Source organism: Myodes glareolus, chromosome 6 (assembly GCF_982192425.1).
Source record: "Myodes glareolus chromosome 6, mMyoGla1.1, whole genome shotgun sequence".
In the NCBI taxonomy this organism is placed as follows: Eukaryota; Metazoa; Chordata; class Mammalia; order Rodentia; family Cricetidae; genus Myodes; species Myodes glareolus.
This window is the reverse complement of record NC_142031.1, coordinates 48,988,326-49,004,045: the sequence shown is the minus strand read 5'-3', so window position 1 is coordinate 49,004,045 and position 15,720 is coordinate 48,988,326. Positions and strand designations below refer to the sequence as shown.

At 50.0% G+C, this 15,720-nt stretch overlaps 1 protein-coding gene across 4 annotated transcripts; it reads left to right on the top strand.

Moving 5' to 3' along the window:
* The first annotated feature begins 1,774 nt into the window (after window positions 1–1,774).
* Window positions 1,775–14,652, top strand: Rasal3 (RAS protein activator like 3). 4 transcript variants are annotated; one of them, XM_048439936.3, is made up of 18 exons: window positions 1,775–1,887; window positions 2,016–2,353; window positions 5,289–5,425; window positions 5,537–5,615; window positions 5,724–5,785; window positions 7,535–7,605; window positions 7,988–8,114; window positions 8,200–8,298; window positions 8,757–9,293; window positions 9,747–9,891; window positions 10,114–10,258; window positions 11,090–11,326; window positions 11,422–11,623; window positions 11,731–11,849; window positions 12,623–13,013; window positions 13,225–13,382; window positions 13,987–14,050; window positions 14,144–14,652. In XM_048439936.3, exons 2-18 carry the CDS (start codon window positions 2,029–2,031, stop codon window positions 14,297–14,299), a joined length of 3,054 nt encoding a protein of 1,017 aa, XP_048295893.2. In that variant the 5' UTR covers window positions 1,775–1,887; window positions 2,016–2,028; the 3' UTR covers window positions 14,300–14,652. The 4 variants fall into 4 exon arrangements, with proteins under 4 accessions (XP_048295893.2, XP_085546889.2, XP_048295892.2 ...); XM_085690763.2 differs by adding an exon at window positions 3,356–3,375 and having other exon boundaries at window positions 1,825–2,353; window positions 5,237–5,425; XM_048439935.3 differs by having other exon boundaries at window positions 1,825–2,353; window positions 12,623–13,004.
* Window positions 14,653–15,720: the final 1,068 nt, after the last annotated feature.

The following is a 15,720-nucleotide window of genomic DNA, read 5'->3' as shown; positions in this document are numbered from 1 at the left end:
CAAATGAAACCAAACAAATGAAACAGGCTGGATATCTAGTGCACACCTATAACTCCAGCACTTGGGAGGTAGGGGCAGAAGGATCAAAAATTTAAGACCAGCCTCGTCTACATACCAAGTTCAAGGCCAGCCTAGGATACAATAGACACCCATCTCAAACAAAACATAACAAAGGAAGCCATCGTCCAAAAGTCTCCTTTATGTCCTTACTCAATCACTAGTCCCTCTGAATGAAACTGATTTCCTGACTCTTTAAAAAAATATATATTTTTTTTACTATTTTTAACTCGTGTGTGTGTGTGTGTGTGTGTGTGTGTGTGTGTGTGGTACTTGTGCTCATACAAGTGGTTACAGATGCCCAAGGAGGCATGTGATCTCTTAGAGCAGGAGTTACAGGCAGGGTCTAGGAACTGAACAGGTTTTGGTCCTTTGCAAGGGCAGTGCACACATTTCACTACTGAACCATCCCTCTGGCCCCAATTCCCTGACTTGCAGTATCTTCATTTGCTTGGTTCTGAACTTTTTACTTCATTTTTTCTTTGTCTTTCCTTTTTATTATTTGAAGCAGGGTCTTGCAACACAGCCCTGGCTGCCCTTGAACTCATGGAAAACCTCCTGCCTCGCAAGGCTTAGAACTCTACATGAATGGACTCACTCAGCATATATGCTTTAGTTGCTTTCATTCAGCACTGTGATTCTTCTGACGTCATTATTTCAAGAACTTACTCATTTCCCTGGCTATGTGACACTCTTCAGTATGGAGATGCCACTGGGTGTTCGTTCTGCCATCAGCGAACGCCCGGGTTATTTGGAGTTCTTAATTGCAGTATCAGTGGGCATGTCTATTGGATGTCTTCCTAGCGGGAGAAAGGCTGGGTCAGAGGAGACCTAGACAATCATGATGGGAGAATCAGAACTAGAGGGATGGCTCAGTGACGGCTATAGCTATTGCTGAACACACTTGGTCTTTGGTTCTACCCTAACACTGGAGGCTGTCCAGCTAAGTCTTTAGATTCAAGAATCAAGAGTCAAAGGCCAGCCTGGGGTACACATGCAGTGAGCTCAAGGCCCAGTCTGTACAATAAAAAACTAAAGACAGTTAGGTGTGTGGTTCAGTGACAGAGCATAGGCCTTGCATCCTCAGGCCTAGGTTTCACCCCTAAGGTGGAGGAGGATGGTAAATGGCCCATATAAGCCATATAAGCCTGGAAATCAGCACCCCATCCTGGGAGCTCACTTAAATGTGGAAGGAGAGAACTCCTTGTCCTCTGACCACCACTGTGGCATCCATGCACAATAATAATAAATGTTGTTTCTTCTTTTTAAATCCATTCCAAGATGGGCGGCCATGGTGCACACCTTCAATTCCAGCACTCAAGAGGCAGAAGCAGGCAAATCTCTCTGAGTTCAAGACCAGAACAGCAGAGCTGTTAGACAGAGAAACCCTGTTTCATCAAACCCACCTCCCAAATAAAGAAAAAAATACATACATACATACATATATACATACATATATGCATGCATACATAACATCTATTCCAATAAAATCATGGCAGCCTCCCTACACAGGTGAATCCTTCCACGCACTGGCCTGCCGGAGATTTCCAGGGGCCCCTGTATCCTTTATCTAGCACGCTCCCATTTCACAAAAGGCAATTAATCGAAGCTCAAAGAGAGAAGTACATCCTACCGCCCTGTCCTTCTCGCCAGAAGCCAACACTGCCACCCCTCCCACCTCCGCATCCTGCCCCCATCATGCCCTCCCAGCCTGACTGTAAAGGGGGAGGGGGGAAGAGACAGGCAAGGTCACGTGGAGCTAGGTTCTGAGGAAGGAAGCTAAGCACAGTGCAGAAGGCTGCTGATTCTGGGACTGGCCAGGAAATCAAGGTAAGGGACGGTGTACGTGTGGCACCCTCAAAAGTGTTCCTTGGAGGCAAAGCTGAAAAGAGACCGGGCAAGATGAAGACAGAATGTGGGCAAACAATGCGCAGAACTGTCACCTTCTGGTCTCGCAGCAGAGACTCCGCCATGGACCCACCGCTGCCAAGTGAAGCCGTCCACATGCAGCCCGCGCCACCCTCTCCACTGGCATCCTACCGTTGGCACACTGGAGGCGGAGGGGAGAAGGCTGCTGGAGGGTTCCGCTGGGGCCGCTTCGCGGGCTGGGGAAGGACCCTAAGCCATCAGGAACCCATGGTGAGCAGTCAGCCAACCCCTCGATCTCTATTTCGTCGGGTCCTCTCTGCACCCCCTAAGGTGTCACGATCCAATCGCCTCCGGCTTTCCAAGACCCTCTGGGGGAGGCACAAGAACGTTGCACCGCTGGAGGCCACACCAAATCCCAAGGTCCCAGGTACGTTCTCCCCTCTACCCGAGTTGGGGCCAGGCTGGGTGGCCGGATGCCTGGGTGTTTGTCTGTCAACCTAACATCATCAGCCCTCTAGACACAGGAAGTTGTGGGGAGTATGAAAGCCCAGCAGGAAGCGGCTGGGGCCCCCAGCAACCCTCATCTCTCTCTTTCTCCCTAAACTGAGGTGAGGGAGACTCACAAGACCTGTAAGCAGCTGGATTCAGCCTGAGAAAGGGGCATTGAACAGACGCACCTTAGTGCCATCTGGATGTTCAATGGCTCTTGGCCCCAATGGTTGTCTCCTGTATCCAATTGACCAAGTCAATGACTGAATTGACTGGATCTCAGCAGCCTTAGAGCCTATGTCTTCCTTTGTTTCCTTGAATCTTATACTCGCCATCCCTGCCTTGAAGAGCACACTCACTCATTCAAACACGTTTATTCATATATTTTGTATGTGTGTGCCTCAGTGTTGGTATAGCCCATCTCCCTTATCACAGCACCTATGTTGAGGTCAGAGAAGAACCTGCGTGTATTAATTTATGTTGCGGGGCAAAGTGTGGTTCCAGTGAGGTGGTCAAACGACAGCTTTCAGGAGTCACTTCTCTCCCGCCATCAAGCAGGGCCTGGGGGATCAAAGTCAGATGGTGGCAAACACCTTTACCTATCTGAGCCATCATGCTGGCCCAAGCAGAAGTGTTTTGAGCATTGAATTGGTTCTAGTCTCTAACTGAGCCTCTGAGGACAGCTGTGGGCAAAGCAGATGTTACTCCCTGCCCTGTAGAGTTCAGAGTGGGGCGGTGGGAGAGGTGGATAATGTGAAGATGACAAATGAGAACTGGGAGACAGAGGAGACTGTGAAGATTAGAACCCAGGAATGCAGTACAAGACATCCATTTGTAAGAAAGAGTTAAGGCTGTGGATGTGGCTCAGTGGTAGAGCACTTGCTTAACATGGGAGAAGCTGTGGGATTGTGGGTTTTATACCCATCGCCAAGAAACAGAGAAAGAAAGAAAAAAAAAGTTGTATGTATTACCCCTAGTGGTGAAGCCCGGTAGAAAATAAAGTGAGAAGATTCAGTCCTTGTTTCCTGGAAGCACAAGCTTAATTCAGCTCTTTCCTAGAAATCTTTGAAACTTCTTTTGTTCATTTCGGAGCTAGAAATAGTAGCACGCCCCTATAATCCCAGCACTTGGAAAGCAGGGCAAGAGATGATTGATCTGAACTAGATAACAAGACTCTATCTCAAAACAAATGAGGCTCTGGCAAGAAAAGGCTCCTGGTGGTAAGCCCCGAGAGCCACAGGGTGGGAGGAGAGAAACGACTCCGGAAGGCTGTCCTTTGACCTCCACGTGGCACATGGTGTACACTCCCACTCCCCGTATAAATGAACAAATTCAGGCTGTCCTCTGGCCTGCACTTGTGTGATGGCAAGTGAGTATGTACAAACACAAACTAAACAAGTGTCTTAAAAGACAATCAGCATATAGTATTATGTTTAGAAAAATGGCTTCATATTGTAGGGATCTTTTTTTCTTCCTGAGACAGATTCTTGCTATGCAGATCTGACTGGCCTCAGACTCACAGAGATCTGCCAGTCTCTGCCTCCCATTTGCTGGGATTGAAGGTGTATACCACTATGCCCAACTATTTCTCTCTTTTTTTTTCCAGTTTAGGGACTCACATACGAAAGGCGAGGGCTCTGCTACTGAGCTAAGCTCCCAGCCCTGTAGAATTATTCTTTGAGGCCCTACAGGGTTCAATACATAGTTGCCCACTACATGGGTCCAGAAAGGACTTTCTACCAAGCAGCCCTGCTCCTTCTTAGCTCTTTCTCTCCCATGGCTCAGTAGTACTACTCCCACGGTTGGGAACTGAGTGTAGCCCACTGATGGGGGACACACTTAGTACAAGCCAAGTCCAGGGCTCAGTCCTCAGTTCCACAACAAATGCTAGTTCTTAACCGGTTGCCGATACCTTCCCTCCAGCCTTTCTTGCCCTTCCCTTTATTTCCCTGGCTCTTTCCCATCTGCCAGCCTTTGTTCAGACACTCCTACTTCCTTCTCTTCCAGCTTGGCTGGGTGAATTCAAATTTCAGTTCAAAATCTAGTGCAGATGCCCTCTTTCGGGTGGGGAGGGGAGTCTTCCCTGACCCACTTCACACCAGCACCACCTGCCCAAGAAAGAAAACTCCCATATAGTTCATTTTTGCTTTCTCTCTACCTTTCTCAAATTGAAGACTTTCCACCTTAGAGAAGTTATCTCATCACTGCATGTGGAAGTCAGAGGATAGCTCTGGAGAATTGGTGCTCTCCTTCCACCTTTCTATGGGTTCCAGAGATTGAAATCACATCAGGCCCGCATGGCTGGCACCCTTACCTGTTGGGCCACCTTGCTGGTCCCAGATTAGTTATTTATGTAAGAGGCCAAGGTTCGTACCCCATCATTCTCATATTCTCCTCCTTCCCTCTTCCCTTTTAGAATAAGATCTCAGTCAGTAGCACAAACTGGCCTGAAACTCATCATCCTCCCAATTCAGGTCCTAGCATTACAGGTGTGTCCTGAGTTTCAGCCTTGCCCACCATCTTGGTTAAGAGAAGGGTGGTTGTGTTAGAAGCCTGGCTTCACCATTCGACAGCTGTGTGATTCTGGGTAGGCCACTCAACCACTCTGGGCCTCAGTTCTAATGCCCTTTAAATGACTTTTGAAGGATTGGGCAAGAGAAGGCGTGTAAAGTGGTAAACACACAGCACTGGACACAGAGCCGCTGGGCTGTGTCCACTTCTAGGGCTAGTGAGAACAAGCCACACAGAGATAGAGATCGGCCCAGTGACAAGCAGCCTGACAGGCTTGCTGCACAATGCACCTTTTCTACACCCGTAGGAGGTCAGAGGGAGAAAGGGGAGGCTCTGTAACCAGCAACCCTTCCTCTCCCCAGAGCCAGAGCTGGAGTTGGAAACAGTCCTGGATCCTATTGCACGGATCCCTGAGCCTCCCACTCCTGACATGCCAGTTTGGGATATTGGGGGTTTCACCCTGCTCGAAGGAAGGCTGGTGCTTCTTGGTGAGGAAGAGGTAAGAAAGAGGAAGGAGAGGGGAGGAAACTGGGCAGAGAGGTAAACACCAGAAATATGCACCTCACCCGTCGCCTCCCTTTTCTGACTGCCAACTTCTATGGGAGGACAGGGTCCTCGCCAAATCCGAATGGGAAGCGCCAGCTCAGAGAGCAGCATGCAGGCGTCCGTGGGAAACCTCAGGGATCCAGGTAAATTGGGGAGACTGGGGAGGCTGCAGAACTGGGAGCTTTTCAAAATGACTCCTAGGCTACTACTATGCTTCCTCCCCTTAACCTCCTACCTCTGACCACCCACAGATCGCACTGCTGGAAAACATGAGCCTGAAACTACTGGTTCCAACCAGGTCCACAATGTTCGGGTATGGCAACCAGTGTGACAGGGTGGGGAATGGCCATGGTGAACAAGGTCTCCCAGACCTGGGTCTCACACAAGCTGTACCATCTAACTAAATCTGGTTATATTAGCATAGATATTAGGGCCAGGTGTGGTAGTGCATACCTGTAATCCCAATACACAGAGACAGAGACAGGGTTGCTTGAGACAGGATTGGAGCTCCATAGTGAGTTCCAAGCAAGCCAGCGATACATATTGAGACTGCCTAAAAAATAAACACACACACACACACACACACACACACACACAATGACTACTATTTTGTGATCCTCCTACCTCTGCCTTGAGAGTAGAAAGAATTACAGTCCTGAGCATGAAGGACCAGGGAAAAAAAGGATCATGGGGTTGGTCACTAGCCAGTTCTGACCCTCTGCATCTATTCTTGGGAATTCACTCTGTAGATCAGACTGACCTCAAACTCAAGAGATTCACTTGCCTCTGCCTCCCAAGTACTGGGATTAAAGGTGTGAACTATCACTGCCCACTAGGTTTTATATTTTTAAAACAGTCTCATACTGTAGTTCAGAATTTTCTGTAACTTAGTATGTAGCTCATGCTGGCCTCTGATTCTCAGCATGTCTCCTGCGTCAGCATCCTAAGTGCTGGGATTATAGATATGAGCCAGCACACCCTATTCCTTCTCTGTTTTACAAAGAGTCTGTGGAGAATTCAGGGAAGTGAGTGACTGGTGTTTTAGAGATGCAAGCTGCCGGGGCTGGGGAGCACTGGCCAGGCAAACATGAGGACCAGACTTTGGATCCTCTGCACCCATCAAATGCTAGGCAAGCGTGGCAGCCTGCCTGTAAGTCTAGTACCTGGAAGGTGGAAAAAAGAAATCCCCAGAACGAGCTATCAAATCAATGAGTTCTGGGTGCAGTGAGAGACCCTGCCTCCTGGTGAAGAATGCCTTAGGAAGAATTCTTTGTTTTTCTTTTCAAGACAGGGTTTCTCTGTGTTCCAGCCTGACTGTCCTGGAACTCGCTTTGCAGACCAAGCTGGCCTCAAACTCATAGAGATCCTCCTGCCTCTGCCTCCCTAGTGCTGGAACTAAAGGCATGTGCCACCGCTCCTGACTGTGAGGAAGATCCTTGATGTCAACCTCAGGACTCCACATACACATGTGCATACATACACACATGCATATCACACACAAGGACACATGTAAACATAAGAAAGGGAAACATGCCTATTTTACTAAGTTCTAACTCAAAAGGTATAACTTTTCCTTTTTCTTCCTTCTATCACTTCTTTGGATTTCGAACAAAAGTCTGCTCGTGCCTTCCCTGGCACTCTGGGCTTTTTCAGCAGCCCCGCCCCCTTTTACCATGCAGATGGTTGCTGACCTCTGTTGTTGTACATGCTGGCTTTCTTGGATACTAACTCAAAAGGCATGACTAAGAAAAGAAGGAAGAAAGGGAGGAAGGGAGGGAGGGAAGGAAGGAGAGGGAAGGGAAAGAAATACAAGCTGTTGGGCAGGGGGCATAGCATGAAGATAGCTCTCGTTTTGAGAGCTATCCCCATGAAGCCCCGAGTTCGATCCCCAGTATTGCAAAACATAAATATAAGCATCATCTGCTGGTTACGGATATTACTGCAACCTGGCCATGAGCTGGGTCCTCCAAGACTAGCAGAACCTGAAGGACACTCTAAGAGGACAGAGCTGAAGAGAGAGTACAGGGTTCTACCTGGCTCACATACCTCTCGTCCCACTTAGGGGTTACTCAAAAGGCTAAAGGAGAAGAAAAGGGTCAGGTCAGAGCTGGGAGCCCACGGCCCTCGAGATGGGTAAGTCTCTGGGAAACTGGAGGGCTTGAGGCTCTACTCAACGTTGCGTCTATCTTCACCTCTGGGTTCCTTAGCCTCACCTTCACCCCACGCTTCCCATGTTCTCTCTATTCTGTCCCATACCAGGTGAACTTGGAGCCATATAGATCCCAGGCATTTTTTCATCTCTTGGTTGAAGGGTGGGAGTGGTCTCTGGAATAGACGCTGTCTGAACACCCTGGATCTGGGTGCTCCAAAGAAAGCATGGAAATTAAGCCACAGAGGAAAGGAAATAGCAGATCAAATGCTAAGACACCGAAAGGGACAGCAGCTAGGGTAGCTAGGGATTAGAAAGGTCTGAGTGAGCAAGGAATGACCACTTGTTCCCCTTCCCTGGCTCCAGACCCCCCAGTGCTCTGGGTTCCAGGGAATCACTGGCCACACTCTCTGAGCTGGACCTGGGTGCTGAGAAGGATGTGCGAGTCTGGCCACTGCATTCTAGCCTCCTGGGGGAGCCATACTGCTTCCAGGTAAATGAGGAACCTACCTTCGCCTTTACTAAACTCTAGGCTTCACGTTAACCTCTTTTAAATCCTTGAATCCCCTACCCAATAGGTAACCTGGGCGGGCGGAAGCCGCTGTTTCTATTGTCGCTCCAGCACTGAGAGAGACCGTTGGATCGAGGACCTTCGTCGGCAGTTCCAGCCCAGCCAGGTCATTGAGGGAGAAGGGACAGACACAGAAAGCCTTCTCACAAGCCAGCCCCCTCCCCCTTACATGCCAACCAAAGCAGTTTGCCCCAAACCCTCTTGTACACACACCCGCCTAGTCCACACCTGTACAACCACCAGTCCCATGAATGTCAGACTTGCTCCCGCATCCAGTTCTGGATATATTTGCTCCCCAAGTCAGCCTACTAAGTAGTCGCCAAGTCCTTAGTCCGGGGCTACTCCTTTTATATCTAAGCCCTAATGTGTGCGACACACCCTAAAGCTAGATGTGTTTTGCTTAGCGTCTCCCAGACAATCGTGGCCCCAGCCTCTTTGCTAAGGGGTCCTGCTTTTTCACTGCCGGCAAGGCTCCGGATCGCGGTGCGCAACGTGGAGTCTCAGTGCGCGTCTTGGAGGCCAGACACCTCCGAAACACAACTTATACCCCACTCCCGCACGCAGGACAATGTGGAGAGGCAAGAGACGTGGCTGACCGTTTGGGTGCACGAGGCCAAGGGGCTGCCCCGAGCAGCGGCACCGGGAGTGCGTGCGGAGCTGTGGCTGGACGGAGCGCTACTGGCACGCACAGCTCCGCGGGCTGGCCCAGGTCAACTCTTCTGGGCTGAGCGCTTCCACTTCGAAGCACTGCCACCAGCTCGTCGCCTGTCACTGCGGCTACGCGGAGCAGGCCCGGGAGGTGCAGCCGTGGGCCGGGTAGCGCTGGAGCTGGACGAGGTGAGCATCCCCCGAGCGCCCGCGGCGGGCCTGGAGCGCTGGTTTCCGGTGCTAGGGGCGCCAGCCAGCGCCGCTCTACGAGCGCGGATAAGGGTGAGACGTCTGCGCGTGCTGCCGTCGGAGCGCTACAAGGAATTGGCCGAGTTCCTCACCTTCCACTATGCGCGCCTGTGTGAGGCGCTGGAGTCCGCGCTGTCTGCTCAGGCCAAGGAGGAGCTGGCAGCAGCCATGGTGCGCGTGCTACGGGCCACTGGCCGGGCTCAGGTGAGGAGCCATGACTACACAGGTGGCCCCAGAGCAGACAGATAGCACTCTCTGAGTTGTGCTGGGAAGGAAGGGCCTATACAGTGTCCATCAGGGCAGGGCACCATGAGGGGTGGGAACTACACTAACCAATGAGGGACGACTCCTGGATTTTGACTACTTGAGACTAGTCTGGAATTTCAGCTGCTAAGAATGAGGCTTTAACTTGAATTGTGAGAGGCAGACCCTGACCTTCACCTGGGAGGGGTAAGGCTGAACTTCAGCGAGAGGGGAGGGGCAAGAGGTGAGCCTCTAATGCTACTAGGCTCCATTTCTGTTGTGAGAGGTGAAGGCTGTGGCTTCATCTAAAAGCTGTGCCTGAATATCAGCAGGAAGGGACAAGGCCTGTGCCTAGGTATGAAAGCTGGATCAATGTTTGGGATCCATTCAATGTGTGATCCCTGTCCTCCACAGGCATTAGTGACAGACCTAGGCACCGCAGAGCTGGCACGCTGTGGAGGCCGAGAAGCACTGCTATTCCGAGAAAATACCTTGGCCACCAAGGCCATTGATGAGTACATGAAACTGGTAGCACAGGAGTACCTCCAGGAGACCCTGGGTAAGCTGAGAGAGGGATTGGTGCCAGGGGTTCAGGAAGCCCCTAGTGACCTGTCTTCTGGGAGTGAATGGTGCCTTGGGGGTGCTAGAATTTTGGGTGAAAGTGCAGCCTTGCTATTTCCCCAGGATGTTAGGTGCTTCCAGAATAAGTTGGAGATAGGATTGGAGGGTGGGTGTGATGCGTCTGGGTCCTTGACCTTAGACTGTCTGCTCTGGACCGCAGGGGAAGTTGTGCGGCGTCTCTGTGCCTCCACTGAGGACTGTGAAGTGGACCCCAGCAAGTGTCCTCCACCAGAGCTGTCCAAGCACCAAGCTAGACTCCGAAACAGCTGTGAGGAGGTTTTTGAAACCATCATCCAGTCTTACAAGTGAGAACCATGAACCCAGCAACCGAGTCCAGCCCTGCCTCTCAGCCCCTGTGCTGCCCTGGCCAACCAACAAAACGCTGGGCACTCAGTTAAATTTGATTCCATATTTGAGATAAGCTTTTATGAAGTCAAATATCACTGCCCTGGTTTTGTTTGTTGTATCTGGCAAACCCTACACTCATGCTGTACCTAACCTAACCCCAAGTAACCTAAGGACCTATTTCTTTTGCTTTTAACCACAAATGATTCTGACTGCTTAACCTTGGTCAACATAAGATTTTAATTTCAGATGATGCATTATCCTAATCCCACAACCCCTGACCTTAAGAGACCCTGTATTCCAAATCTCATGAAACTGATTATAGGAAACACGAGCATCCAATCCCTCAGCTTCTGACCCTAGGGTAATTTGCATGTCTAATCCTATGACTTATGATCCCAGGCAACATTGTAACTTTTACCTCATCTTAAATCATATTATACTCAGGCATCTCACTATCATGTGGAATTTCAACTCTACCCCAAACTCAGGACCACTGTTCCCATGTGATCTTATCTACCCAAATCTAAGAGTATAGACTTCAGAGGTTGCCACACTTATGCTATAAGTTCTGAACCTCTGGGGCCCAAGCCACAAGTACTATTATCCCAGATAGTCCCATCCCTGCAACCCAAACAATAGGTCCAATGAAAAGAAAGCACACACAGGCTTCATGAATCATAGATCATAGACAAGCCATGTAGTGTTTTCTATACACCAGACCTCTGGACTTATGACTTTGATCATGCATGACCTTTATGCCTCTCTAACCATTGCTTCTTCTGCCCCAGCTGGTTCCCAGCAGAGCTGGGCACGGTGTTCTCAAGCTGGCGAGAAGCATGCCAAGCACGTGGCTCCGAGGCACTGGGCCCCCGACTGGTGTGTGCCTCCCTCTTCCTAAGGCTCCTATGCCCTGCTATATTGGCACCCAGCCTCTTTGGCCTGGCACCAGAGCACCCGGCCCCAGGCCCAGCCCGAACCCTTACACTCATCGCCAAGGTCATCCAGAATCTTGCCAACCGTGCTCCGTAGGTGCTGGGAGAACGTGGGGGTGATGATGGGACCAGGGAGTAGGGAGTTGGCAGGTGTCTGTCATGACTCAACCAGTTTGGCTCCAACGCAGGTTTGGTGAGAAGGAAGCCTACATGGCCTTTATGAACAGCTTCCTGGAAGATCATGGACCAGCCATGCAACACTTCTTGGACCAGGTAGCCGTGGTGGATGCAAATGCCACACCCAGTGGCTACCAGGGCAGTGGAGACCTGGCCCTCCAGTTGGCAGTTCTTCATGTCCAGCTCTGTACAATCTTTGCTGAACTTGACCAGGTGTGGCCTGAATCCCAAAACCCTGGATGTAGGGTAGAAAGGCAAAAAGGCTGAGAAGCATTGGTGCCAGAGAGTTCACAGGGTGTCTTCCTTGTATGCCTTGACAGACAACCCAAGATAGCTTGGAACCACTGCCCACCATACTTCGAGCCATAGAAGAGGGCCGTCCTGTACCAGTGTCTGTGCCAATGCGTCTTCCCCAGATCCCCACCCAGGTTCATTCCAGGTAACCCCAAGTCTGGCCTAGGTTCTCGTGGGTGGCAGGAGGGGTTCCTACGTTAAGATGAAGAATGCCAGGAGCAGAATCATGTTGGGATCAGAGGTCAGAGGCTGCGGAAGGCATAATGTAAGAAGACAGGCAGGGGACTGGCTCAATATGTGGTCAAAGAGTAAATCTTCACAGACTCAGATAGAGTCCAAAATTGGGACAGAGTCCTGTCAGAGATCAGGAAAGAGTCACCTCCAGGGTCAGGGAAAGTAGCCCTGGGGCGGGGGAGGTGAAGGCCATGAGTCAGAAGTTGTGGACGGAGTCAAATCTTGGAGACATGATACTACAAAGGTCAGAGGAGCAAAGACCAAGCTTAGGGCTTAAGACAAATAGGGCTAGTCATGGGGGTCACAGGTTAGAGATCATTTGTTATCAAAAAGCAAGAACAGAGCCAGTTCAAACCCAGAGGTTGGAGAGAAGATAGGGTCAATTGGGAAGAAAGTGGATATCCTTGTGAGCAGAGGTCAATGTCAGGGTCGTACTGGGATCAAAGTTATGGAAAGGGTCAGGTCAAGGTCAGAAGTCAGAGCCAAAGCGAGAGAAGGAGAAAAGATTAGATTTGGATGGAAGTCAGAAGTTAAGGATGGTTTCTCATCAAGGTCATAGGTCAAAGTGTGGTCCTAAGAGATAGTTATACTGATGTAAAAAGTGGGGTCATTTCTGGCTTTAGGCTGGGTTAGCATCATCTCCGGGATCAATTGAGGGTCTGAACTTCCGCATCCCACCTCCAGTTTCTCTTCAGGGGAGAAACCCGGTTTTCTGGCACCTCGAGACCTCCCCAAGCACACCCCTCTCATTTCCAAGAGCCAATCTCTGCGCAGCTTTCAAGGGGCAGGGAGCTGGGCCCGTAGGCGGCCAGATGAGGAACGGTCCCAGCAGCGGCCGCGGCAGGTGCAGCGCACACAGAGCGTCCCCGCCAGACGGCCTGCCCGCCGCCGCCCTTCTGCAGGTCCCAGGCCAAGACTCAAAGACTCACTACGCACTGGCCCCGTGCCATGCGGACGGGCCTGGACTGGAGCTTCTGCCTCGCTGCCTCGAAAGCCGTCGGTGCCATGGCAGCGCCAGTTGGACCAGCCTGGGGACCGATACCAAGCTTTGGGAACGTATCGACCGGTGGGCAAGGTGACATCCCACCCAAATCCTAGCCTGGGCGTGGGGCAGGCTGCGGATAGAAATGGAACTAAGAAAGGATCTTAGTACTCATCTAATTGACTCTGAGACTCAACCCCAACACACCCCCGGGGACCTACAAGTTCTCTATCAGAGTAGAAAGGTGATAAAATGAGGAAGGGACCTGAAGATGGGTCAGATTACAGCTCCTATCTCCCCACAGCTGGCAGAGATACAGTGCGAGGTGGCTGCACTCCGCGAGGAACAGAAAGCTCTGTCCCGTCTTGTGGAGTCGCTTAGTACCCACATCCAGGCCTTGACAGAGCAGCAGGAGCAGCTGCGCTGTCAGCTGCAGGATCTGGACTCCAGACTGGGAGCTGGGTGAGTCCCTGCCTCTTTGTCAGAGCCGCCCAAATCTCACCCAGAAAGTCCCTCCCCATCGGCCCCGGCCCCAGCTTCTAACAGCTCCAACCCGTAGATGAGCAACCTCCAAGTCTCCAGCCCAGTCCCCAGCAGCCTCCCTCACACCTGTCTTTGACTGGTGCTTTTACTTACATCCCTTCAACTAGTGTCTCTTAACCCAATTGGACCATCTGGGCCCTTCCAACCCATTGGTCAGTCTCCACCTTCAAATGGTGATTGATTGATCCTTCTATCTTTTTGTCTCCCTCCTTTTTTTTTTTTTTTTCCTTCTGTGAAGCAAGATTTAGCTATGTAACCCAAGCTAACCACGAACTCTCAGTCCTCTCGCCTTATCCAGAGTGCTGCAGTTCCAGGGTTGCACCACTTGGCTAGTCTTTGCATCTTAGCTATGACAAGTTCTGAGCCAGACCCTGCTTCCAACACACTCTGCTCTCTAATCTGAACAAACCCTAACTCCACTCCAAGCCCCAATCCCTGGATGGATTCTTGGCTGTCCATCCAGAATGGAAAGGGATTTTCTCAGCTTTTGACCTTCCCCCTCTCTTGCCTCTGACCCCCATAGGATCTCAAAGTTGGATTCTGAGAGTAGTCTTCCAAGCAATGGAAGCCACAGGCTGAAAAGTCTGGTGAGATTCTTGCCTGAGATTGGAGGGGAGTGGGGAGTCTGTTTGGTGAACACATCTACCTCAACTCCAAACGCACTTCCACTACCTTCCCAGGAGCACCGCCTGACTGAGATGGAATGTACTCAGGACCAACTGAGGGATACCCTCCACAGCCTACAGCTTCTTTCAAAGACACCAGGATCCCGGAGCCAGCTCCCGCCTTTCAAAACACCATGTGTCAATGGGGCTGAGCTGTCAATGGGCACCTGAGTTTCTCATTCCACTCCACGTGGTCTGGAAGCCAAGAGAGCCTCAGTCCTTCACGGTCATTAGTGGGGGCAGAGTGGGATACTGTGAGGTTGCCCAGTAAATCTTCATCTCAGTAAAAGTCTGCCCCTACAAATGATTAATCAGAGATCATTCCTAGTTCTCCATCTCTCCCAAATTCTTACCTGGTTTGAAGCCTCCCAAAGATGGAAGTAATAAGCAGACTCTCACCATTGCTGTGACCTAGGTCATTACTCAAGGAGATTCTGTTCTCTCATCTGTGAAATGTGTCTAAAATTCTCTACAGACTGCCCAACTCCTAGTTAAAGGTATTCAATAAAAGGTATTAATCACTATTATGGGAAACACGTGATTTTCAGCGAAGCACAGATCTTTCATCCTCCTCATCCTCTATCAGTATCTCAGGCCCCACAAGTGATAGAATCTTTCTAGATTCCAAATCACAATCCAGGCATGGAGGCAAAGGAAGGGAGCGTAAGGGGAGAATACAGTCAAGATTTGTGGCTGGTTGAGTAAATGGACAGGCATTTGACTCATGGATAAAAGGGTAAGATAGATGAAACAGTAGGCAGATGACTAGGTTAGCATTCACTGAATGTTTGACCTGGTAAATGTGTAAGGCAGGTCACTAATCATAATAGGTAGGCCTACTTAGAGAAGACTGACTCGTAATAGGAAATTAATACTTGAACTAAATGAGTAATCAAATGTACACACACACACACACACACACACACATCTCACATTTATTGAGGTTTTGGAGGACTCCCAAATGAGTCATGGGAAAACAATAAAGTACATAGACATGAACTCCTGTCTTCACTTGGAGAAGATAAGTACACAATCAATGGATGATTGTATGGGTGGATGCTGGTAGGATTGTTGAATCCCTTTATTATATGAATAAATAGATGTTTGGTTGCTGAAGCAATGGGCTGGTACATGGAATATGGGTGGATAGGTTAAGTGCATTTTTTGAGAGGTGAATAGGTGTTTAGAGGGATGGATGGATAAGTGAGTTGATTATTGAGTTGTTGAATGGTTGATAGATTGAGCATGTGGATAAACGAGTGGACAAATGGTGATGGGTGGGAGAATGCAACCAGTTTGTGATGTGTATATATGAGCTAGTCTGGTGGCTGAGATCTCGAAGACTAGGTGAAGGAGAGCTTAGCCTTCAAGACAGACATAAAGTAGTTCTAGGGTCTTGGAGACGTTGAAGCCCAATGTAAACAATGAAGAAAGACCAAGGACCTTGTGGTTAGAAGAGACTGGAAGCTAAAGATTGTCTGGGTGGGGTCCTCAATGATCTAAGAATGGCCCAAGGGAAAACTCTGTTTCCTTCCCACTCTTCTGGTGTTACTAACAAACCTAGTGTAAGAAGAACCAGTGGAGTGCAGGAC